Source organism: Heterocephalus glaber, unplaced genomic scaffold (assembly GCF_053883595.1).
Source record: "Heterocephalus glaber isolate CG9 unplaced genomic scaffold, H.glaber_assembly_v1.0 deba00001452, whole genome shotgun sequence".
Lineage (NCBI taxonomy): Eukaryota > Metazoa > Chordata > Mammalia > Rodentia > Bathyergidae > Heterocephalus > Heterocephalus glaber.
Genome location: NW_028258302.1, coordinates 10,143,887 through 10,168,494, shown reverse-complemented (window position 1 = coordinate 10,168,494; position 24,608 = coordinate 10,143,887). Strand labels below are relative to the sequence as shown.

At 44.7% G+C, this 24,608-nt stretch overlaps 1 protein-coding gene across 5 annotated transcripts in view; it reads right to left on the bottom strand.

Moving 5' to 3' along the window:
* Positions 1–24,608, bottom strand: part of Phc2 (polyhomeotic homolog 2) — a 103,030-nt gene that overhangs the window by 6,309 nt on the left and 72,113 nt on the right. For 3 of the 5 annotated variants that reach the window (XM_021263285.1, XM_087215353.1, XM_021263284.2), the window contains exons 8-11: positions 21,320–21,726; positions 20,896–21,061; positions 2,457–2,659; positions 641–770 (exon numbers count right to left, since the gene is read on the bottom strand). In XM_021263285.1, coding sequence (XP_021118944.1) covers positions 641–770; positions 2,457–2,659; positions 20,896–21,061; positions 21,320–21,726 — 906 coding nt within the window. The other 2 variants (XM_004850905.4, XM_004850904.4) reach the window with 2 other exon arrangements.

Genomic DNA, 24,608 nt, shown 5'->3' with positions numbered 1-24,608 from the left:
AAATCCCCGGCCCAAAGTGATACTTTTTCTCAGGTCCCATAAATCTGAGGCACAACATAGGCAGGACAGAACTAGCAGCCTTCATAACCATGGAAGAAAGGAGGAAGCTCACAGGAAATACTCTGGGTACAGTCATGTCATGACTGATTTTCTGGGATTATCCCACCTTACTCTGATCCATCTTGCTACTGGAAGCCTGGGTCAGAGAACCCAGGAGCTTTACACTCATGGACCCTGGACAGCTCCCAGGAAGTTAGTGGTTCACGTGCAAAGTATGATCCTTGCCTGGCCACTGCTATGCCTCAGAGTTGGCCCACTCTGAATGGAGCCTCCTGAGGCAGTAAAAGAAAGACATGCTGGCCTGGTGCAGCCCTGTATTCATTTCTAGAATGTCCTAATGATTCCCAAAGGAAGTACAACTTTTGAAATCATGTGATTGGCTGGAGAAGCAGGGGATAAATGGTTCTCCATTTCTCCTGTCCCTGTTCTCTAGGGACAGAGGAGGTATTGGGGGAAATGCTCAGTAGATGGAAGTGTTTGTCAGTCCCTGCTCGAGTTCTTCCACAGATGGAGAAAGGGAAGGCATGAGGCCTGCTGTCCTGCCAACTGGAAGGCCTTCAGACAGGTCTGAGGCACTTACCTTGCAGGTAGGGCTCCTCCATCTCCGAGTCAGTGGTGGTGGTATGGTCCTGCTGTGGAAGTTTCTCAGGCAAGAATCCCTGTGCATACTTCTTCTTGAGATTCCCCACCAGCAGGGATGAGCGTCCCACCTACAGGACAGGTAACATGGAGGCCACAAAGATTAGGTGGAATGGCTCCCCTGCCATGCAGCCTCATCACAGTTACACAAATACAAAGTATCCAGGCAGATGCCAGCCCTCCTCAACACATCCCCCACCCCATGTCACCATTTGAGGCACCCTGCTCAATGCCCTATCTAGCTCATGAGGCAAGGAGCAATGGGCACCGAAGTACAGGAATGCCTTCGGTCTGTGTCCAGCAGATGGCTTGGGAGGCAGTGGATGGCTTGGGAGAACCTATTTTTCTAGGTGTCTCCAGGCAGAAACAAAGGCAGAGGTGAAGTTTCCCAAAATGCCAGATTAAGTGCCAGGCCCTGGGGCAGGGCTGAGTCTGTGTGTGAGTATACTTATGAGAGACTCAGCACCCTTTTCTGGATTTCTTACTGTTCTTCTCCTTACCAGTGCCCCACTGAAGCCAGAGGTACAGGCAGGTGCATGGGAGAGCTAGAAAAACCAAACCTGGGGCACAGAGCAAATGCTCTGTGGTTGTCAGGATCCCAAATTTGCTTATTCACCTTTCTCATCCTCCCTTTGTGGCCTTTGTTCAGGCAGCCTAGGGGCCATATCACTTGGTGTCTGACTCTAGGGCAGTGCTGACATGCTAGTCATTCTGAATCTACCCTGTGAGACCAGCTGGTTCCTGGAGTTACTCCAGAAGGCAAGGGGAGGACTTGGTCTAGTGAGAGAAGGGATGCAGCAGGGCTAGGGCTATTTATAGGTAGGTATCCCTGCTGGATTTGTAGCTGGGCTTGGATACCCTCCAGAGGGAAAGAGGACAAGAATCTATTTGTTTTTGGCATTTTTGAAGGGCCAGTCACCCATCTCAGTTAATCAAGCCCAGTCTTCCACTGGCTGATCAAACCACCTATGGATCCAAACAATGAGCACAAAGCAGATGGCATCCTGAAGAGATGGGGTCTCCAACAGCCAGATAATGCCCATCAGAAGACAGACTAGTGTGCACCTGGCCATGGGCTCTGCACACTGCAGAGCAGCACTCACCGCCCCCACAATCAGCTCTGGGGGCTTTGCACTCATAAACCATCTTCATGATTCTTTTATATTTCCCTTCAGTCTTAGGCTCTCATTGAAGACTTCAGATTGTATGTTTTCTGAGGACCTCTCAATTTCATTCATTTCCTTTTCAAGGCTCTGCCCCCAGAAAACAAATCTGAGGCTGTGATCCCACTCCCCCACTTTCATTTCCCATACATCTTGAAAACCCTTACTAATATGCAGGTTCCTTTTGTTCTCTGACTGGCCAAAGTTTTGCCATTGAGAGTTTTTAGCATTCAAAGCTTGATGAGCTCTAATTTCCCCGAATCATTATCTCTCACTGAATACCCAACAGTGAACTCTCTTCTAACCAAAGGATCACAGGCAAGGATACATTAAACCTGTGCACAGAAACTCCTAATAAGGGTTCTTGCCAGTTATTCCTGATAACTGAGTGCTTCTAAACCTTGGAGAGAGAATCCTAGGAAAAAAGTGCTTCTGACATTTTTTTGCGGGGAGGGGATAGCAAGGAAAGAACAAACTGTCCACATTTTCAGAAACTGTACACGGAAATGCAAAAATACTCTAATACACATCCAAAATATACTTCAAAATAAAAAAAAAACAAAACAAAAAAAGGGGAAAAGAAGTAGTCCGTACCGGGAAAGGCTCCGCCCCCTCCTGGATCACAAACCCTTCGATAACATGCGTCAGGATTTGGGGTTTCACAATGGCCTGTGGTGGTTTATTCTCACCATTCTGGGGGGCAGTGCCGGCGATGCTGGAGGCAGAATTTCCGTTCCCTGAGGTCATGCCGGGGCTGCTGAGGTTGGTCAGTGCATGAACAATGCCCTGCCCTGTCTCTGCAAGGGAGAGTAAGAAAACAAAGTAGTGGAAATCAGAATAGAGGCTGGGCCTGGAGAAGGGGTATCAAGGACTCAAAGTGCACCTGGCTTTTGCTATGCCCCCAAATGACAGTGCTAACCAAGTAGTCCCCTCCCTCACTGACCTGTTTAAAAAGTGTACAGTTTCAGTGGAGACACCACCAAATGTGAGTGTAATCAGTTCTGCAATAACACACCTAATCAGCTAGCAGTGTTTCTTAATTTCCCAACATTGCTAAGAACAGTTAACCGGGTTAAATAGGTAAGAATTCTATCTTTGAAGAGATAAGAACTTGGCCAATACTGATTTGGACAAAGTAACATTCAGCTTGATGGAGAAAATTAGTATTCAAGGTGACATCTAAAAAAGGATGCTAAACATATGTATAGGGCATTAGGGTGTGATGGAGTTTGGCAGACAGAGGTTAAAAGAACCTTCAATGAGTTTCCTTGGAAGTGAAATATCAAAGCACTGAACCCAAGAAATTGATGCCAAGGGAAGTGATGTCTGGTTAAACTATCAGTAGACATTATCATGTGAGTCTGGACTATCCGGAGACTGACTATTGGGGATCACTGCACTAGACGTGCATATATTCTTTTCTACCATGGAAGTTGCTGAGCGGAGCCAGAATTTTCTATGCTGCTTCTGTGTTCTCAGCTAGCCTAATGTGCATGTTCATAATTTCATATCCCCCTAATTAGCAAATCAGAGACCCTCCAACTCTCTGTGAACAACCTTTCCTAACCCCTCCATGGGGTTGCTAGCCTTCCTATCAAAGGAGTGCTCCAAAAAGTGTGACGGTGCCTTACACACTCCACCACAGCAGACCCCCCCTTCTCCTTTACTTCCAACAGCATCTCTCCAGAGCTGCCTCACTGTCTTTGAGGTCCAAGGCTCCACTGCCTCCTTTTTGTAACTCTCCCCTCAGACCACTTCCCAGGGCTATTCTCTACCACCACCAACTGCCCAAGGAGCTGAGTTGCCTTTAACCTGTGACTTTCTAAAAAAGAAAAAAGGAAAATCCATTTCATTATAACAAGCCTGTTAATATTAAGCACAGCCCACTCGTACATGATATTTAATTTGAAATTTTCAGTACATTTGTTACTTTAGTAATTTTTGCACAAAATTTTATATGAACATATTTTTATTTCTTTTTTTGGATTTAAAAAAATCCAGTACCAGGGATCAAATTTAGGACCTTGCACTTGTGAGGCAGGCGCAGTGCCACTGAGCTAAATTCCCAGCCCTAGTTTTGGATTTTTTTGAGACACAATCTTGCTGTGTACTCCAGGTTGGCCTCCAAATCAAGGCAATCCTCCTGGCTTAGCCTCCCGAGTGCTGGGATTATAGGCATGCACCACCACGGCTGGCTGAAGATACTCTTATTTCATGTTAAGGATCTAAACTATCACCATAGAAAAGCAATTCAGGGGCTGGAGATTTAGCTCAGTGGTCCCACCACCTGCTTTGCAGGCACAAGGACCTGAGTTTGATCCCCGGTACCAAAAAAAAAAAAAAAAAAAAAGGAACAGGAATTCATAGTGTTAGATTATTCAGTGTGAGAAAATCAAAACAGACACAATGTAGAACAGGTTTATAACTGGGTCTCAATAGTTCTTTATCTTCTCAAAGTTTTTTCTTACTAGTAGTAATCCTGAGATTCAATAAACCTTATTTTTGAATGAAAAAGCATTATGACACATGTCATTAGTACTCATTCCTCCATAATTTAACTATATGATCCATTTCAGAGCCGAGCAGGAGTCATTCAGGAGATGTGAATGATATGCATTTTAAAAAATTTTTGTTTGACCCAAACTCACATCAGCAAGTTACAAAAATTCTCTTAAGTGTCTATATTCATTTGAAAATAATTAATAGCTTTGGCTTTTCAGTAGAGATGAAAAAAATCCCCATTTTTAGAATTAGTGTTTCTAAACTGTAAAGGTATTTGGGAAGTGAAAAAAACTTTCCTTTACAATCTGTGAATAGCTAGGAGGACTGAGTTAATGCCATAATCAAATAAGTTTTTGCTTTTAAATTTTATATATTTAAGCCTTCCCTATGCTGAGTGTTATCACTATGTATGCCTAAAATGTATTAATAAATGTTTTGCTATAAAAAATACGTAAGCCTATATCTTTTTCTTTTTTTTTTGGTACCAGGGATTGAACTCAGGTCCTTGTGCTTGCGCAGCAGGCAGCGAAACCACTGAGCTAAATCCCCGGCCCTAGCCTATATCTTTATAATTTCCCTCTTTGCTTTCTAATATTTTAAATGTGCAAAGAAACAATGCATACTTTATTTAAAACAGTTAAATGTTAAAACACAAAAGCTTTACATAAAAGCTAAAATTGTATTTTTAGGTTATATCTATTTCCTCCTAATTAGAGCCTAGTAAAACACTCCCTGAAAGATGCAATGAACTGTAGATCACAGAATCACAAGATCAGAAAGTTGGCTTCAATCTCTTACCAATGCCTGAACATTCTCTGTGATACCCCGGCCCATATGATTTTCTAGCATTTGTTTGAATGGCTCTAATGACAAAGGAACGCACTATCCCTTAAGCAGTATGTTAAACTACTTTGGGCAGCACAGTTAAAAAATCTTCCTTGTAAGGAGCCCAAAATCTTTCTTCCAGTTAATTTCTGCCTTATTAATCTTGGCTTCGTTTCTCAAGATGAGACTGAGGCCACTCACCATATACTGATCAAAATACACAGACCTAGATCTGGCTTTGAGATTGGTCTCTGTCACTGAGTGAATTACACCAAGTCACGGTCCTTCTCTGTGTGTCTCACCAGCTATAAAATAAGGATGCTAATACCTACCTGTGTTGATGTGTGCAGGGCTATCTTCCAGGAGATGTGAAAGAAATACTCCTGGAGTCATGAAGGGTGCCACTCATGACCCCAGTGTGTCTTCTCTCCTCCAGGCCAACCCCCTCTGCTCTTTCAACTAACTATTCCTTATGTAACAAAGGTGCAAATCCACCAGCATCCTAGGTTTTCTTTGCCTGTATCTTTCAATGTCAGGTGCCCAGTCAATTTTGAACATAATCAAGTGTAATCATCTAAGAGATCTGATTGGTAAAACTTTTAACAGTCACAGTTCCAACTGAGAGCACAGGTAGAGGGAAGTGGCTCCCTTCTTTCAGTTTATAATCCTTCTGAAATTACTAATGGCATAAAATATAATTAATCCACTCTCCTTTGAATTCTAAGATTGCTCTCATCTCCTGCCTTTCACTGATACTCATCACCAAACAGCTCCTAATACTGTGTTCCCTTTTATGGGATCTATCCTCCTTGTCTGTAAGCTCCCTGTCCCATACCCCTGATCTGTGTCTACTGTACCCTGGGGGTTAAGTCTTGAAGTCACATGCTTTTTTCATGATACATTCACCAGCTCAGAGGCTTCAGAGCCAAGGCTATCTCTGGAAAGCAGACTTTGGAATCTGAGTTAAAAAAAAAAAAATCTTAGAGGACAAATTAATAAAACTTTCCCCCTGAACATTTAAGTCTCACTCTTCACAGGAAAGACAGAATCTAAGGGACAGAAAGGAGGGTATTCTTTGAATGACAAAAGTGCACAGCTGTTTTGCTTTGCAGTTATTTTGTAGGCCAACAGCTTATCATCTGCATTAGTAACAAAGGAGTTTGGGGCTATTTTTGTAATGGCCAAATGCAATCTCACTCCCTGCCAAGCTCAGAACACTGAGATTAATTTAATCTACTTCTTGCTCTGTCCCAGACTGCTTTTCAGCCTGGCTAGGGGAAAGCAGCTTAACAGTGAAACCTGCAGAAACTTGCCCTGCTGGCCTACAGGCCAGATAAAAGAAATAGAAATACACTATCATTGGAATGTGGTTCAAGTGCTCAATTCTCTTGATTAGTCCCAAGGTTGAAAATGCTGTTGGGGTATTCCCACAGATATCAATTGCCTTTTTACAGCCAGACACCTGAAGTGGAGGCAGGATACAGAGTTGGAGGGACTGGAAGGGGAGGGTGGGTAGAGGGAGAAGTTAAGCTGAGCTCTAGTGGGAAGCAGGGAGGTAGAAACTTGCCTTGAGCTGAAGTTGACCACAGAGGACCAAGTATTGTGCTGTCAAGTGTCGCAGAATGTAAGTCTCATTCTGGTCTCATTCACAGTTTTGGCACAAACAGCTCTTAAGCGGGATCAAATTAGGAAGGACCACCCGATGTGAAATTACCTGCTTTAGGGCTGGTTACCTCTACTAAGCAGAGCAAGGGGCTGTAACTCAGTCACCCCTATAACTCCAAGGGATAATCCAATGCCCAAGATAGGGTAGATGCCTCATGTCTTTAAATTGGAATGTATGGAATCCAATCTCTGTCTTCATTGTCAGCATAGACTATAGATGTCCCTAAACAAGCAATGTGGTACCAGCTGAGATTTGCTGATTGCTTTCTGAGACTCATGGTTGGAAAGGTTAGGCTGGTGGCTGCCTACAGGCATGGTATTCCTGGGTACCTATCTATAATGAATAGCTATTCTTTGGCCTACTTCTTTCTGACACAGTGCGGAGAGATACACAGCAGAGGGGAGATACAACATTAAGTCTACCCCTGAGGGTGGAGCTGAGGCCCACAACTCTGGGTTCCCTGTCCCATTGTGAAACATTTATAGCAGATCTAGAAACCTGGCAGGGGGATAACCTCTAGAGGCAGAAGTAGGGAGGGCCTAGAAAAATAACCTTGCCCTCAGGACCAGCATCCAGAGAGGCTGAATTCTCTAGCTGGCTGAAGACAGAGGTCAAGCTGGTTGGTCCCAGCCATGCAAAATCTGGCCACTTACAAGCAAGTTCTGATGCTCTTTATATGGACAGATAAGGAAAAAAAAAAACCCCACCTGTTATGCTGTAACACAGTTTTGTACTAACATTTGCAAGGGGCAGTACGGATGGTCTAGCACTCAGTGTTTGCCCTCAGTTTCATAGGCTGGGAGACCTGATTGTGAAGGAAACAGAACCAGTGGAGCTTCTCCTTCTACCTCTGCAACCTGTTCATCAGCCAATTTCTACTTTCTCTAGATATGAAAAGGAAATATTTTAATTTAAAAGACTTCCAACTGTCCCTGCTTGGCTTCAGCAGGATTGAAACAGAACTAATGAAGTTAAAGAATTTAAGGGAGCACAGTAGGTGATAGCGGGGATTATTTTCTTATGGAAAATTCTGTTCAACAAATGGCAAAACAAGGCTGCCTATCAAAAACAGAGCACTTGGTGCAGGCTCAAGCACCAGTGATGCTCACTGTGCCTGAGGTTAGTACTGCCAGGAAGTGACAAGGTGGCTAGAAGGTGACAGGAGGGTTCCTAAGAACAGCCTACTCCAGAGAGCCCCAGTGGAGCACCTGTTGACAGAGGTTATGGACCTTATTCAGTACTGGCAGCAGCAGATCAGACTACCCAGTCCCAGCAGCAGGCTGGCCTGCCACACAGTATGCTCAGGGCAGAGTACCCAGGCCTATAGAAAGATCTAGGGCCACCCTTACAATCTCTGATCATATTTGGGCCCCCAAAGAAATTAGAGGTACTCTCAAAGGGCAGGAGTATTATTTCAAGAGCACCAATTTGTAGACACCCCTCCCACCCCAGGACAAGGAAGGAAAGGGAGGGAGGGGCAGGGTGGAGGCAATTAAAGAGATTCATTTGGCTAACAACCTCCTTTAAAATGCAAGTGCCCTAAGGTCACACCTTACCCAGAATCACTTCACTCAGATAAGCACAAGGCTTTCTGCCCTGCTTAGGGACAGAGGTGTGGTTGGAGGGGAGGGGATGGGAGGGGGGAGTGACTGTCTTGAATGACAGGACATTAGATCACACAGGATCTGAGTGAAGGGCCCTGAGTCAAAAGTCTTAATTTTCTAGATGAAGCAACTTGGCCTCAAGGATGAGCTGATTTATCTAATGTCACAAAGGTAGCTAGAGGCAGCACTCAGAGCTTTAGATTTCCCTGTGTGGGCTGCTCAAGTAGAGCAGTGGAGAAGGGCTGTGGTTAGATTTGCCATGGATCACATGAGGGCACTTGAGAAAAGTTGTCAGGGAATGTAAACTGCCTTCTGAGACATTCTGAAGCAGAGGCCAGGTATCTTACGTGGTCTGGAGCATTCAGGTTGAGAACAGAGGGATAATGCAGGTGAGCGATTCCTAGAATGGGATGCCTGGACTAATAGAAAAAGGATCCCTGAACATGGTTAATCAGAACCCAAAAACTAGATTCAATATTTCAAGACAGCTAAAAAATATCGGCACAGGTAACTTCAACAGACATAGACATGCTATGATTTAATACCATGTTTCCCACACTTAAAAGCTATCAGTTAAGATGGCTTATTTCCTTCTCAAGGTTTTACTTTAAATTTACATAATCATTACACATACATCTCCTCTGTTGATTGTATGCATTGTAGGTGTGCATTCTGGAAGCAAGGTGAGTGAATGCCATTTGAAAGACAGCACCTTCTAGTACATACACCAAAGAACCTCACAGTGGTAGGAAAACTGTAGGTCCATTCCCACCCTAGTGTCCTCTGAGTACCAGAAGCAGGAGGGACCAGAAGAACCAGTGCAAAATGTTTATTAAGTTCTGCTAAGGACAAACCTGTCAGACATGCAAAACCTCCTGGCTTGGAGTATACCCAGGCTATGGCAGTTGCCCCAGAGTACCTTCCTCTGCTTGCCAACAAGAGCAGCTTGTTTTGAAGAACTCCTCCAGAGAGAAGGGAAGGAACACAGTGACAGGAGGACTCTTGGGGCACTTTGCCCAGAATAGTGGTGAACTTCTCAGTCATGAAGCAGGACCCCACCCCCATGTCACACCTGGGTTCACTACAGGGGAGGGAGTTGGTCAGCCGAATGGAGGAGGAAGTGAGTCCTCATTGTAATTGCAGAATAACCTGGTTGAATCTCGGTTAGCAGGACTGAAGAGCAGACATGCTTCTTGCAACTGAAGCATTTGGGCTGAGCACTTCTTGCTAAGGATTATTGGGGAGGCTGGCTCCTCCCTTGCTGGCAGCCATTACCATACAGCTGACTTTCATGCTCTCAGGACAAGGCAGAAAACGCCCTTCTGACTCACCCACAATCCTCAGCTAAAGTGTACATAAGCTGAACTGTAAACAGCAGAATGTCTTCCAAGCTGCCACCCCAGCTAGGAGGGAAGGAATCAATGGAGCGAACAGTGTGGCCCTCCCCCATGCAGTACAGGAGCAATGCGGGGACTTCCAAGTGGCTGCTTGAACTGCCTCCCAGGCAGGCCACAGCCCAGCACCCCAAAGGGGCTCGGGTCAAATGCAGCAGCAGTTCCTGTGGGAGCATAGAGTGAGGTCCAACAGGCTGCTGCACCAAGAATGAGCTAGCTCTGGCTGGGGGGTCAAGGGGGTCTTCAGAGTTCTGCTTCAGAGTTCACTGCCCTGGCAATGAAGGCCAGTCCACCTTAAGATGGTATCTAATGCTGGCCCCATGGGCTCCCAGTGGTTTCATATCACAGTTCCCTGGCATAGGTGACAGTTTCACAGGCAACAAGTCTGAGAGGGACCAGGGGAGAGGCTCTACAGAGACTCAAAGGTCACAGGAGATGAAAAAAAGAATGGCAGGGTGGGAAAAACATTGGCTCTGGGGTCAGGCCTGGGCTCATTCTGCCTCCCCTGCAATGATCTGTGTGGCTTCAAGTGCTCAGTATCTGCCAGGTCTCAGGTACTCCACACTGTCTATATCTTGCAAGGTTATAGTAAGTAATAATTTATGTGACACACCTGGCACTGAAGACATGGTGAAGTTATGCTATATTATATGGGAGTTAAGAATCTGGGATCAGAAAGACCCTAGGCTTCAATTCTAGTTTGGTAATGCCAGTAGGTTACTGTAGGCCTTGGTTTCCTAGTCTGTGACTTGGGTTGCTTTTGTCTGTTTTACCTGTGTGAGAATTCAGTAAGATAATGGAGCACAACACAGTGGAACAGGCCCAAGCTGGCCACAGGAGTGGCAAGGTCACTGAGAAGATTAGCAAGCAATCCTAAGCTCCCTGTCACCGGGTCCAGACTTTTCCAGCCCCAGAACAGAGCTGTTTTTCCCATAGCCCAATCTGAGGCATTGCTCATGTTCCCCAATGCCTTGGTCTACCTCAGAGGATCCTGTCCTGTCACTTCAACCGAGTAGAAATGCTTCTGCCCTTCAATGCAAACTGAATCTCAATTCACTATCAATGGCTACTAATCCAAAGTACAAGAACACAAACACCAAATTCCCTTTTTAGATAAATCTTTCATAAAGACTCTCAGACTTATCAAGGAAACATTGCAGAACCCCAGAAAACAAAAGGGCTTAACTTCAAGATAACCACTTTACCTAGGAAATAGTAAACTGTATAATAGTATAAAATAGTAGAACTTTTAGTGTCAGGAGGTGATTTAGCTTGTGAAATGAAATCAGTTTAAAAGGCTAAACTCACGGAAGAGGGATTTTTGCCAGTTTATGAAAGAAATCTGGAAATGTTTCGTAAATGCCTCAATTATTCAATGGCTAATGACAAGGAAAGGTAACCATATTCCCCAATCTAACTTTTACTTTTGGTTACCAATGTTAGGATCACTAATTTTAGAGAAATGGTAGGGGGTGGGATGGAGGGAGGCAGTGCCAAATCTGTTGTGTTGCCTACATAACTTTAGGTCCAGAAGATACTTATCAATCCTTCTGCTAGTTTCTTCTCCTGGAAAACATTACCCCTTTTCTTCTTGCACCCTTGTCTAAGCCTTCAATACCCTATTTGCCACCAGTCAACTGAAAGAACACATAATACTGATTACTGGAGGCTTGGAAATGTGGATTTAAATAAAAACTTTTTTTTTTTTTTGCTTCACATTTATTTTAAAGTGTCATGTGCTTTGGTTGTTTCAAATGCCTTAATACAGCTGTGTAGTTTTGGAACACAAATGGATGGTTTCAAATATACTAAGATACCAGTAACTAGGAATAATTATGCATTATTTGAGACATAACAGCCATGCAACTAGACCTTTAAAAATAACTCTGAGCAGTCATGAACTTAATTTTCTTGGCAACATTTTCAATATTCAGTATCAGTCCTGTTCCTCATCTACTATGGTAGAGTTGGTTATGACACAGCATCTAACAGTTATCTTTTCTCAACAGAAATGATAATAAATTTCACTGCTAAGAAGAAAATCATCCAAGAAACAGACATTTGTCTGTGCTTTAAAGAAAGTCATAATAGCAAACTAGGATTCTCTTCAACATCTGGATTCATCTTAGAACCCTGGCAATTTGTGTTTAATAGTGATCATTTCTTTAGCAGCTGTAGAAAGAATGTTCTTTTCTTTTGGGCTTACCGGAACTAAAATGTCATTTGGAAATTGAAAGAATAAGAAAGTATGTCCGTTTTCACTAACTATAAATAACTTGGAAGAGGAAGGGGAAAAAAAGCATCAAGTTTACTGTGCTGGCCTACATGGTCTTACAATGAATCTCTCAGTAAGAGTTTATTAAAATATACATTGTGGTTATTATATTCTATCTTCAAAAACTAATAATTCTAAGTTGCACAAGTCTTTTTTTTTTGGCACCGGGGCTCGAACTCAGGACCTTGAGCTTGCAAGGCAGGTGTGGTACACTGAGCTAAATTCCTGGCCCTTCAACTCTTGATGAACTATAAATCAGCTCATTTCTTGACCACATCAACTATATTCTTCTTTTGTTACTGATGGGAAAAAAGAGTTCAGAATTTCTAAAAGTTGTCTTGCATAGACAAATAGTTGTTTTCCTAATAATTCCTAAAATATCCATGATGTAAAGTAGAATTAAAGATGGTTTGCTTCTGAGTATCTTTATAAATATCAAATCAGTATTCTGGTATAGCTAATAATTAAAATTTCATATTAATGCTTAATATGAAACCTATGTGTATTTGTTTGTTTGTTTTTTGGTACCAGGGATCGAACTCGGGTCCTTGTGCTTACGCAGCAGGCAGTGAAACCACTGAGCTAAATCCCTGGCCACCTGTGTGTATTTGACTTATAAATAAAGTTATCTAACGTGGCACTTAAATCAGAAAACATATTCAGAATCTCTGCAAATGATGACTCAAATTATAGTTCAAACTATGCCATACAAACCTTTAAAACAAATCTATACATGCTCAGATCTCTACTGTGAGAGGTAGTCCAGCTTCTAGTTGCTAAATCACTGAAGAGAAAGATTTCTGTCACTGGTACAGACTAGTCAGAGTAGACTGCATAAGGCAGTCAGTCCCCACACTGCTTTTCAGTGGGAGTGGGGACTGTGCCGGTGGTGAGAGGGAAGAGCAGGCCCAGACACTAGATCTCACTTTAGGGTAGTCTTTGGAGGGGTACACAGAAGCCATTCTCTATTACCACTTTTCTGAGATTCCTCCTCCTCTTCATCTTCCAATTGCAAAATAGTACCACGGAAAGGGAATAAGGAGGAAACCTTCATTTATGCAGACTCCTTATTCTTATGCCCCTCCTCTCCTCTCTACTGGTGTCTTTTCAGAAGAGAATCTTTTTGGTGCATGGGACCAAATGTTTGGAGATTAAATACCAAATAGCTGGAAGAACTTTGAAAATAAATTTGGACTGACTCAAGAAGAGGGAAAAAGCCCTTGGTAGTTTCAAACTAACATGGAGCAGTAGTACCAAAACCAGAACCACCATCCTATTCTCTAGTTTTATTTTACTTTGCTGATCCACACTAGCTGAAGTATTGGCAGGAGGTAGGTGAACTGTTATTTGGCAAGTGGTTACCAAATGCCTAATGAGACTTTCAGCCCAAAGGAGGATAGAGACCTAGAGGAAGGGTATAAGACAATGAAGTCCTCCGTCCGGTACACACCAGGGGGAGGGAGGGAAGAGAGGGAAGAGAGGGAGGAGGGACGGAAAGACAGACAGACACAGGGACAGAGATATTCCCAAACACACATGAGTTCTTAATTCTGAAACTGTATTTCCTTCATTAAGACACGCTAGGGAAGGGACAATCAATGTAAAAGTATGCAAAGGCAGAGGCAAGAACAGTTCAATTTTATAAGATCATCTACCATCTATTCCTCTTCACGTGGTTTATTCACTTTCCTTCTGAAAGATCAGAACCAAGGGATCCAAAGCATCTGAGACAGGAAATGAGTAAGGCAGGAAAAAGGATGTGGTCTGAAAAGAGTGGATTCTGGGGTTGAGCCAGAGCAAGTAACAGGCACAGGGTCAGAGGTGGGGGAAGGGGTGTAGGTGGCAGGAAAAGAAATCTCAGTGTCAATCAGCTTATACTAGAAAATCAAAGACAGGGATATGTCTATAGAATAAACCACTACCCTCCTAAAATACTGTCCCCTCCAGGGAAAGGTGCAGAGAATACAGAGAAGCAACGGATAAAGACCTGTGGGTGGGAGAAGATGACCAGGACAGAAGGAAGAGAGTTGGAGTTTCGTCTTCACTTTGAGGGAAGAAAATTATATGAAGGTAAATTAAAAATTAAGCCAGAATCTGGGAGAGAAGTGTAAAGCAATAAAAGGTGGGTATATGACAGAGCATCAATATTCTTTAAGCACATATGTACCACATGTCAGTAAAGAACAGTTAGGGAGGAAAAAAGGAGGGGGTGAAAACTGCAAATATTGCACATGAAAATGCAGTTACACAACTAGAAACCAACTCACGAACAACAGAGAAGAAACTATCCACACTTTTGAGATTAAGGCTGGAAGAAAAGAGGCATCTATTCTTCTCAGTGTCTGTGGATAAGCCTGAAACAGATCTTGGGTGGGCAGAGAAGCTGGGCTGACATGATAAACACTGCCTGGAAAGGGCAGGTGCCAAAAGAGCACCACTCCCCAACTGCTGGACCCTCTGTGAAACAAGCCTGCCCCTGTCAAGGAGCCAAGCCAGAAGCCCTTGTCCCTGCCTCAGGCTTGAATTTAGGTGCAAAAATTAATAGTGGAAAACAGTTATCAGGTGATTTGAAAGTGTGAATATTCCCAAACAATTCAGATGTTAGGGTTATGTGTTAAAATCACTTTTATAGTCTCCACAGGCCTCCAACAGTACTTTTCCTAAAACAGAAGCCTGATAAGGTGTGTTAAATCTAACTGAATGAAACCATAACTGTTTAGTTGTGCTGGCATATTAAGATTCAAGCAAAAAAAAAAAAAAAATCTCCTGCCCTGTAGTGAAAACAGTAGGGTACTTTTTAGACTCAAAATGACGTGACCCCCTACATCCCTTGTTATCCAAACCTTAACTGTAATCATTAGGCACTGTCACAGGTCTGCTGTCCGGTAAAAAAAATGGAGGAGCTAGGAATACCAGACCAAGAAAGCATTTCCTTGCCTCATTAGCCTGTAACGTTCACGCTGACCTAGAAATCCTGGCAGTTTCAACATTTGGGTTCACTCAAGAGGGTAAGGAAAACACCAGGTGAATGATAATTGGATTACCCAGTAATGCCCCAGGGCCAAATGGCTGAAAAAGCCTGACAGTGGGGTCTAAAAAGTCAAAGTGACATTATTTCGTAAACCCAAAACCTGAGACACTTGGGCTGATAGACACAAAGGGATGGAATAGTTTAAATTGAGGCCGTCCTAAAAAAAATTGGGGACATACGGTGGGTTTAGGTCCAAAGTTTTATTTTACAAGGGATCCTCCGGGCCCAGTATGCTAATGGAGGGGATTAAGGATCAAAGATGGGAGATCTCTGAGCCGAAAGCTGTCATTGATTTGTAAAGCAGGAAAAAAAAAAAAGGAAAAGAAAAAACAAAAGTGCTCTGTGGATGACACGAACAAGGTAAACATTCTAGGTGTGGAGTAGGAAGAAAAAGAAAGTTGATCAGAAAGTGTGTTAGTGAAATATGTTCAGGCAGCAAAGGGAGAATGGGGCTGGGAGGGTGAGGGTCTCAACGGGAATAAACCGGCATCCAACAGCACGGTAGCCAGAGGGTCAGCGGTTCATACTGAGGCTTCAATGGTTTGTAACCTGGCCTTGGGCACATTATCTCGCTTTGTAAACTTGCATTAAATAGAGAATTTCACAAGTCACAAATCCCAGTTTAAACGTGAAGAACCAACAAATATAGCATACCTTCAGTTGGCACAGAAAGAGAAAAAGCTCTTCTAAAAATGGAAGAGAGGATAGGCACAGAACAGCTTGTCCCTTTCCATCCAATAAGAAACCTCGTGAGGCTGAACTACATTAAGAACAAAACTCCAGCGAGGCCGCAGCCTCTTGGATAGGTGTAGTCGATCCGCCTGGAAGTCGGGTTCCCGGGGCGGGCGCGGGCGACCAGGGACCGGGACACACGAGGCTGACTCGGCGGCTTCCCGTGGGCCTGGAGCGGATGGGCGGGCGGGAGGGCAGCAGGTCCCCGGGCACCTCCCTGGCGCCGAGCCGGCGACTGGCACGGCCTGGCAGCCGAGTAGGCCCGCCGCGCGGCCGAGGGCGGTGCCCAGTCTCCAGCGCGGCGCGGCCCGGGCCCTCCGGAGAGCACCCCTCCCCCGCCCCGGCACTGACCTGTCCAGGGCCCGGCTGGGCCTGGCCGGGCGGGGCCTACGGAGCCCCACGGCCCAGCGCCGCCTCGCGCGGGGTCCCGGGCCCGGGAGGGCCGACTGCTCTCCGCCGGGAGCCTCCGAGCCGGGGCCCGGGGCTGCCGCGGCGCATTCGACCGCAGCGGCCTGGCCGGCCTCAACAAAGGGCGACAGGAGCGCTGGCCCAGGCGGGGGCGCGAGGCCGGGCGGGGGCGCGGGTGGCGGCTGGGTTGCGCGCGCGCGCGACGGGCGAAGGAGGGCTGCAGCGCCGCGGAAACAATGCGGCGCGTCCGGGACGACTCCCGCGGCCGCCTCCGCCGGGGGCGGGGCGGGGCTGGCGGGGGCGGCGCGGGGCGGGGCCTCGGGCCGCGCGCTTCCTTTGTGCGGCCGGTCCCGCCCCGCGTTCTCCGGAAGGCGCGGCGGGACCCCAGGCGCGGGGGTGGGGTGGGGTTCTGGGTCAGTGGAGGCGAGAGCGGGGCCTAGTACTGCGGTCTTTGCTGTCCTCGCGGTCCTCGCTCCCAGGCAGCTCCCAGGATACCTCGGTATTCCTGCGTCGACGGTTCACTATCTGTGGGGCCTCAGAGGCAAGCATCCTAATAACGACCGCCAGTAATTGAGGGCTTAGTATGTGTCTGGGCCTAATGCACGCAGCCCCTCCATTATTGTTCACAGTAACCTTGCAAGTAGTCATTATTCTCCCCACTGGGAACCAGGATCAGGGAGATGAAGTAATGACAGAAGTGACCCAGTCATACCTCCATAAAGGGTGTAATCCCTGCCTGTTAGGTTTAATGAATGTGAGGGCTAATAGATCTATACATTGTCTGCAGTGCCTGGTGCACAGTAGGAGCCCAATAAATGTAAGTTTTTTCCCCAAAACACTGGTTTAACCTGAACTGTGTGTGTGTGTGTGTGGGGGCGCACACCTTCATCTCCTAAGCTATGAGGGTATGAAGACCTAACCCACAATTCTCATCCCACTAGCTGCTGCACAGATCACAATAAATTTCTCTCCCCATTTTTGACCACTTTCTAGTCCCAATATTTCCCCATGCCTTTCTTAGTATTTACAGTCATTCTGTATCATTCTATTTCTCTCTTCACCTGCTTTTCCCTTTCCAGTCTCATCTTTTTATTTCCACATTTTACATTTATTTCATATTCCATGAACGTTTACTTCTTTCATTTCCCCCCAATCCTTTGTTTCCCCCCTTTCTGAATTTTCAAATCACTTTTTCACTAATATTCACATTTTCCCCAATATTCACATTTACCCCCTCTCTGCTTCTGCATTTCTTAAACTTGGCAATTTGCTTGATAAACTAACAAGATTGAATACTCAACTTCTCTCTTATCCTAAAGATGCACACACTTTCCTGTCCTCCCACCCCAACTTCTGCTGGTCCTTCCTGGAATGGTCTTTCCCCAACCTTGCCATGTCCAGGTCCCACCCATCCTACAAGGTCCAGACTCAAGAACAGTGGCTGGCAAACTTTTCCTGTAAGGGACCAGGGAGGAAATATTTTAGACTTTGCAGGCCATATGGTCTCAGTCCCAACTGCTCCACCAGCCCCTTGGCCATGGACAATATGCACATGAATATATGTGGCAGTGTTCCAAACGAATTTCACTATGAACACTGAAATCTGTATCTCAGTGTTCTGAGTCTCTTATGAAATAGTATTCTTTTTTTTTTTTTTGGTACTGGGGATCAAACTCAGATCTTTGTGCTTACAAGGCAAGCAGCAGAACCACTGAGCTAAATCCCTGGCCCAATAGTATTCTTTTGATTGTTAAAATTATTAACCTTTCAGGCTGTTTAACAATGGCAATGTGATGGATGTGGACCCGGGGCTATAGTTTGTCAACCCCTGCTATACAGCATTGCCAAGTCCTCCCTGAGGTCTACACTGATAATCTCTACTTGGCAGTAGAATTTCCCTCTTTGTAACTTGTAAAGCACTTACCTAAAATCCTTCTGAAGCATTTATCACATTTTAGCTTTCATTTTCATTTTCTTCCCATGTAATTTTCATCTTTCCCAACAGACCTTAAGCTCCTTGAAAGTGTGTACAGACCTTATTTCTCTGTGTATTGCCTTCTGTCCCACAGATGTCCAAAACAGAATAGGCATTCAAACATACACATGAATGTGTATTTAAGTTGTGGGTCCTTGGCCACTGTTTCCACTGTGCAAGGCTTACTTCTCTCACAAGATAGATAGGACCTCAAGAGCAAGATGCTTGTTATGTGTTGACCACCCTGATTACATTTCAAAAAAGTTTTTTTGAGAGCATTATGAACAAGATGGGAAAAGGTAGGTAAATATCAGTTCATTTAGGGGTTGTTAGATAACAAATACTTGAACAAAGAACAGCAGCCTGGAGACAAGGCATGTGTCCTCAGTCAGATCCTATACATTTCTATAAGCACATTGGTAAAGATAAAGAAAACATACTGTGTACTTTATGGGTGGCTACATTAAGCAGATGAGTTAGTATAATGAATAACAGAATTCAGATATAAAAGATTCTGGCCCCATCACTTATTCTCTCTGTGCCTCAGTTTTTGCATCTTTAAAACCGGGATAAGAAAGTTTCCTACCTCAGAGGCTATTGTCAGGATTAAATGAAGAAATATATGGGGAGCCAGTCAGGGAGAATTCAATAAATGTTAGCTATTAACTATTACTAATCACTTGTTAAGCTGGAACTTTGGGATGAGTTCACAAGATAATATTTAGCAGATATAATTGTATTTTGATTCAAAATATAAATCACACAAAGTGAGAGACTGAGGAGACTTGGAAGATAAAGCAGTTCAAGTAAAAAGCGACCTCAAAAACAAAAACAAAACTAAACCCAGGCCTCTGGCATTCAGTTGATATTGTCCTCTGAACCAACAGCATTATTCCTGTGGTCAGAAGAGTTAATGTGAGGCCACAAATGTATTGGCCTGATGAAGGACAGCGAGGAGCTACTGTACTAGGAGCCAGAGGCAGGGTGTGTAACCTGAAACTCCTTCAAACTTTTGTTTCCTCTTCTGAATAATGATAAAAATACAACTGTTACCTAGCACACAGTAGGTGTTTGAAAAATTTTAGTGCCTTCCTACAATTCCATATGGATCTAGAAAATAGTCTACCTCTTAACAGGCTTATAAGGATTAGTGGCCTTTTATACTTGGAATTAATCTGATTTTGGGGGTACTGCACTTTCGGAGAATAATGAAAGGTAGAATGTGGATAGACAAGCACAACCAGAATGATGGGAATGGAGGAATGTCATAAGGGAAAAATGAAAAATCTCAGGTCTTTAGCCTGGAGATTCTTTCTCTTTTTAATGAGAAGGAGATGCAAAAGACATGACAAATGTCTACACTGCATGTATGTATGTACGTATGTATTACACTGTATGTAATTCACAAGATGGAATCATGACCAATGGGGCCAAGATCCAGAGAAACAGCTATTGGCTTAATTTGAAGAGCATCTTTCTGATAAAGCGATTCCACAATGGAAGGAGCTGGTTGCTTGTCTTCCTGCCTTCCTTCCTTTTCAGGGCTAGAGATTGAACTCAGGGCCTTATATATGCCAGGGTAGCTCTCTACCTGAGTCATGTCACCTCTCAGCCTCTGGGCTGCTTTTCAAAATAAGCCTCTTGTCATTGATAGTGTACAGAGAGAGAATGGATGACCTCCTTCCCATCTTTTACTTTTTCTAATGTCTTTTCTCCACATTCTTTTGCTTTCCATTTCCTTCACCCCATCCCCTATTCCTTACAGGACTTTATAAACTTTTCACCCTATCTTATCCCAAAATATTTTTCTTCTCATTTCTCCTCTCATTTACAAAGAAAACTCTTTTTTTCTTGCGTCTCCTACTCCCCTCCCAGAACATACTTAGCATCATTACTGGAACTGCCTCCCTGAGTTGCAGACAGACTGTGGCACAAAATGTCACTGAGATCTGGGCCAAGATTGCTGTGCAAATTGGCAGTGAGGGAAGGAAGCAAATGGATTGTTGCAGAGGCTGGAGATACTGCTGCGTCTCTCTCATCATGGTGGACTGATCCAGCAGAGGCTCCTTAAACCCAGGCCATGGAGAACTCTTGTAACTCACAGACAGACATATAGGGACCCCAGAGCTGAGCAACTTCCCTCAAAGATGCTCTCTGTGAATTGAACTCACTTTGAATCCCCTTCTAACTCACCCTAAGTGTTTCCCTTACCTTTTATATACTGGAGCACCTTGATTCCAATTTCAAGAACTCTTTCTTATACTAAATAAAGGCAAGATCTGTAACTACTGGGCCTCTGCCTCAACTGTCTACCTGGCACCTGTACATGCACATACATCTGGCATCAATGACATGTGGGCCTCAGAATCTGGTTCTAGAACTTTCAGCTCTCCTTTTTATTTTTTCTACCCATTCACCCTTATATCCTCCAGGTTCTCTGTTTTTCTCCCTGATTCATCTTCTTATTTCCCTCCCATTTCCAAATGCCCAGTACCCTCGTTGCCTTGTTGGGCTTGCAGTGGTTTACCCTCCCATTCTTGACACCCAAGTGCAAGGTGCCAGGGGATGGCAAGGAAGGCTGTCTTCTTTCCCTCCCCCAGGGGCCCAGCTGTGCTTCATACCGTGAGCTGGGCACTGCTGGATGTTAGGGCTCTTGGGTATAGGCAGGCTACCAGGCATGGCAGTGACAATGGCTTGCTGATGTGGTGATAGGCCTGACCGAGTCTCAGGCACACTCTTCTCCCCAGGCACCACTTCTTTCCAGTCATCAGGGGCACACTGCTGAGGCTGTTGAGGGGCAGGACAGAAAGATCAGTCTGCTTATACAATGACTGCATTCTTAGACCTACCCCGGTTTCCACAGAACTTGTAGTAGCAGGCAAGGACCTTAAACTCAGGCATCCCCAAGTTAGGGAGAGCCCTGTCTTCTTTCTTGGACTATCCAGAGATGACTTCAACACTTAGCCTACCCACAAAAACATCTGAATGGAAACTGAGTCATGGCCTCCCTGTTTGCTCCCTGCACCTTGGGGTCAGCTTACTCACCACTGGCGAAGCAGGCTGTAGTTGTAAGATGACAGCTGAGGTGTGCTGGAACCTGCGCTGAGGGGTGTGGGACATGTCCTCGGGATGTCCATTCTGAGGCCCAGGGTCAGGCGTGGAAGGGTGACATTGCTGACTGCTGATGGGCTTGTGTAGATGGGCAGTGGGACACTGGAGTGGCAGGGTGGGTGTAGCTGGGCCTAGTGGCATGGTGTGGGCTTCTGAGCTGGGCTGCAGAGCCACACTTGGGGGAATTGAGGCTAGCTGGGGTTGGGCCTGGGCTTGGGGAGCAGGCCGTGGTGGTTGGGGGTGCTGTTGCAGCTGCGGCTGGTGCTGGATCACAAACTGGGGCTGCAGGTGCTTTGTTGATGGCTGTGGGAGCAGCTGATGTGGCTGCAGCTGAGCATAAGCTGAAGAGGAAAGACCAGGTTAGACAACACGGTTGGACTCATCTCCATGTCTCTTGGCTAGATACCTCCCACAGCCACACAAATGGCTTCCCAAACCCAAGCTCTCTTACTTTCATCCCTTTCACTTTTCTCTGCGAGCATGGCTTGGTCAGTTTCAGGGCCCAACACCCTCTCTCTTCTGGATCTCCTCCCACAGAAGTAGTTGTGGCCAACACTGGGCTCTTTGGGTTGTCCCTCAAAGCTCAGCTCAGCACTCATCTCCTCTGGGAAGGCTTCTCTGACCTTTCCAGCTGTCCAGAGACACTGGATTCCAAGGGAGCCATGTTCTCTTTCTCTTCCATGCACTTCTCCATACTTGTGGTACCTGCCACCTCTCCCATGTCCCTGCCTCCACCACCAGCAGACACAGGAGCCCTTGGATACCCACATCAGGCAGACCAGGGCTGTACCACCCCTTCTTTTTTTTTAATGTTTTATTGTTGTTGTTATTGTTTTTAATTTTACAAACTGTGGGATCTGGGACCAGCTATTTAAATTCTCTGGGCCTCAGCTTCCTAATCTGAAAGTTGGAAATACAGTTTCTGTTCAGAAAGTTGTTTCAAGATGACATGAGAGGGGAAAAAAAACCCCATGAAAATAAAATGAGAAAAATGACATAATGTGCATAGCACAATGGTTGGCACCTGTCATGCACATACATTTCTAGCTATAATTATAAGTACTATTTCAATCTTACTTTAGGTTCTGAAAGTATCTTGGGATTACCTCTGTCATAATAATGTTTATGGTGGTGGGCTATACTAGACCATGAATCCCTGTAGCTGGAAACTCCAGTATATGTTTTTACCCAGAATCTAACATCGTGCCTGATAGTAGATTGGTTTATTTACAACAAGAAGATAAACTTATTATCTTGATCTGGAATTTTTTATTCTCATGTGTTGTTGCTTTCCTCCATTTTAATCAGGGTGACTCTTTGAAGTAAGGTCGAATTTTTTAAACAGCAATCCCTTTTGCATCTAGTTCCTGCTTTGTGCATAGTATGGATTGAGGAAGTGCATCCTAGAGATTGTTTGTCCTCATGCAAATCACTGCCTGGTGGCATCCAGGCCCGCTCAGGATGAATCTGTCCTGTGTAAAGCTGCCCCCAGAGATTCTCACAGCCAGAGAGCCACAGAAAGAGGCCTTGCCCTGCAAATGCAGAGGGCTACAGCTGGAGTCTCCCAAATGGATTTGTACAACTCTTCTTACAATTAGGAAGGATAAAAGCCAATTCTGGGTCTCAAACTAACATTAAAAAAAAATCTTGTGATGCTACAAGTACTTAGATCTCAAACTGAGTTAGAAGAGGTAGTTTCTTTTTAAAATTTTATTATTCTATGTAAGTTTCCAAGTATCTCATTCATCATAGCCTAACATGGAAGTCCAAGCAGGATGACGGCAGGAATGGAAAGGAAAGAACAGAAACAAGAAGCATTACAAAGAAAAAGTACAATGGTTCTTGGTGGATGGTTGCTGGAGTCAGACACAAAGGAAATCTGGGAGGCCCACAAAATTTTAGTCTAGGTGACACTCGTAATGAAATTGGAAAGCCTGAACATCAATATGGTTTTGGAGAAGATGTGTTGGGTCTGAGGTGTTTATAGAACTTGATGGAAATTGCCATCAGGGATTTGGTGGTTATAAATTTTCTCTGATCCCAGTCTAAGCCCTGTCTACTAATTCTAATGGGAGAGCTCAGAGGTTAACAAGCTATAAAGACTGTTCATCAGTCAAACTTGCTGGGTGGGATGGCCCATGCCTGGAATCCTAGCACTCTGGGAGGCTAAGGCAGGAGGATCATGAGTTCAAGCCCAGCCTGGGCAATTTAGTGACTTGTCTCAAAATAAAACATTAAAGGGGTGGGGGCTGGGGACATAGCTCAGGGCAAAGGCCCTGGGTTCAATCCCCAGTCAGCAAAAATCAAAACAAATCAGGCAAATTTAACAATCAGGTGGCTCCTTCTCCTTCATCTCCTCCTCCTCCTCTTCCTTCTCCATTTTCTTTTAATGATACAGGAGGTTGAACTCAGGGATCACTGAGTTATATCTTCATCCTTTTTTATTTTTTATTTTGGAAACATGGTCTTGCTAAATTGCCCAGGCTGGGGCCGGGGATTTAGCTCAGTGGTTCCATCGCCTGCCTCGAAAGTGCAAGGACCCGAGTTCGATCCCTGGTACAAAAAAAAAAAAAATTGCCCAGGCTGGCTTACAACTAATCCTCCTGCCTCAGCCTACCAAATAGCTGGGATTATAGGTGTGCCCCACCATGCCCAGCAACAATCAAGAGTTTTTAAAACAACTCTTGATATGGAACCCAAGAGATGCTCCAGATGCCATGCAGCACTCTGTTAGGCTCTAGCAGCCCCAGTGGTTTGTGAGTGATGGGCATATCACTGGAAATGCAGCTTTGGACACAGAGTCATGCCAGGGGCTGTCCATCTGAGGTGAGAGCTGGAGGTGTTCCAGTCAGGGAAGCTAGGAGAATCAAAGGCATGTTTCACTGTCTGGTGACTGTGTGGCCCGAGACATGAATTTCTTTCTTATCAGAACTAAAGAGTTTTTTCAGTGAAAGAAGAGATCTGGGCTAGGTGATCACACAAATCTCCAGCTCTACAACTTGAAGGGTTGCCTATACTAGGAAAATAGTTTTAAAATTCATGCTTTATAAGGTGGTTCTACATTTACAGAGCTTAAGGAGTACAGTTAGGGACAATATATATTTGTTTTACCAACTGCTATAGTTTGAATGTTTTGCTAGTGTGTTAAAGGGTTGGTCCACAGGGTGGTGCTACAGGGAGGTAGTGGAACATTTAAGCCTCATGGGTGGTCTTCAGATCACTA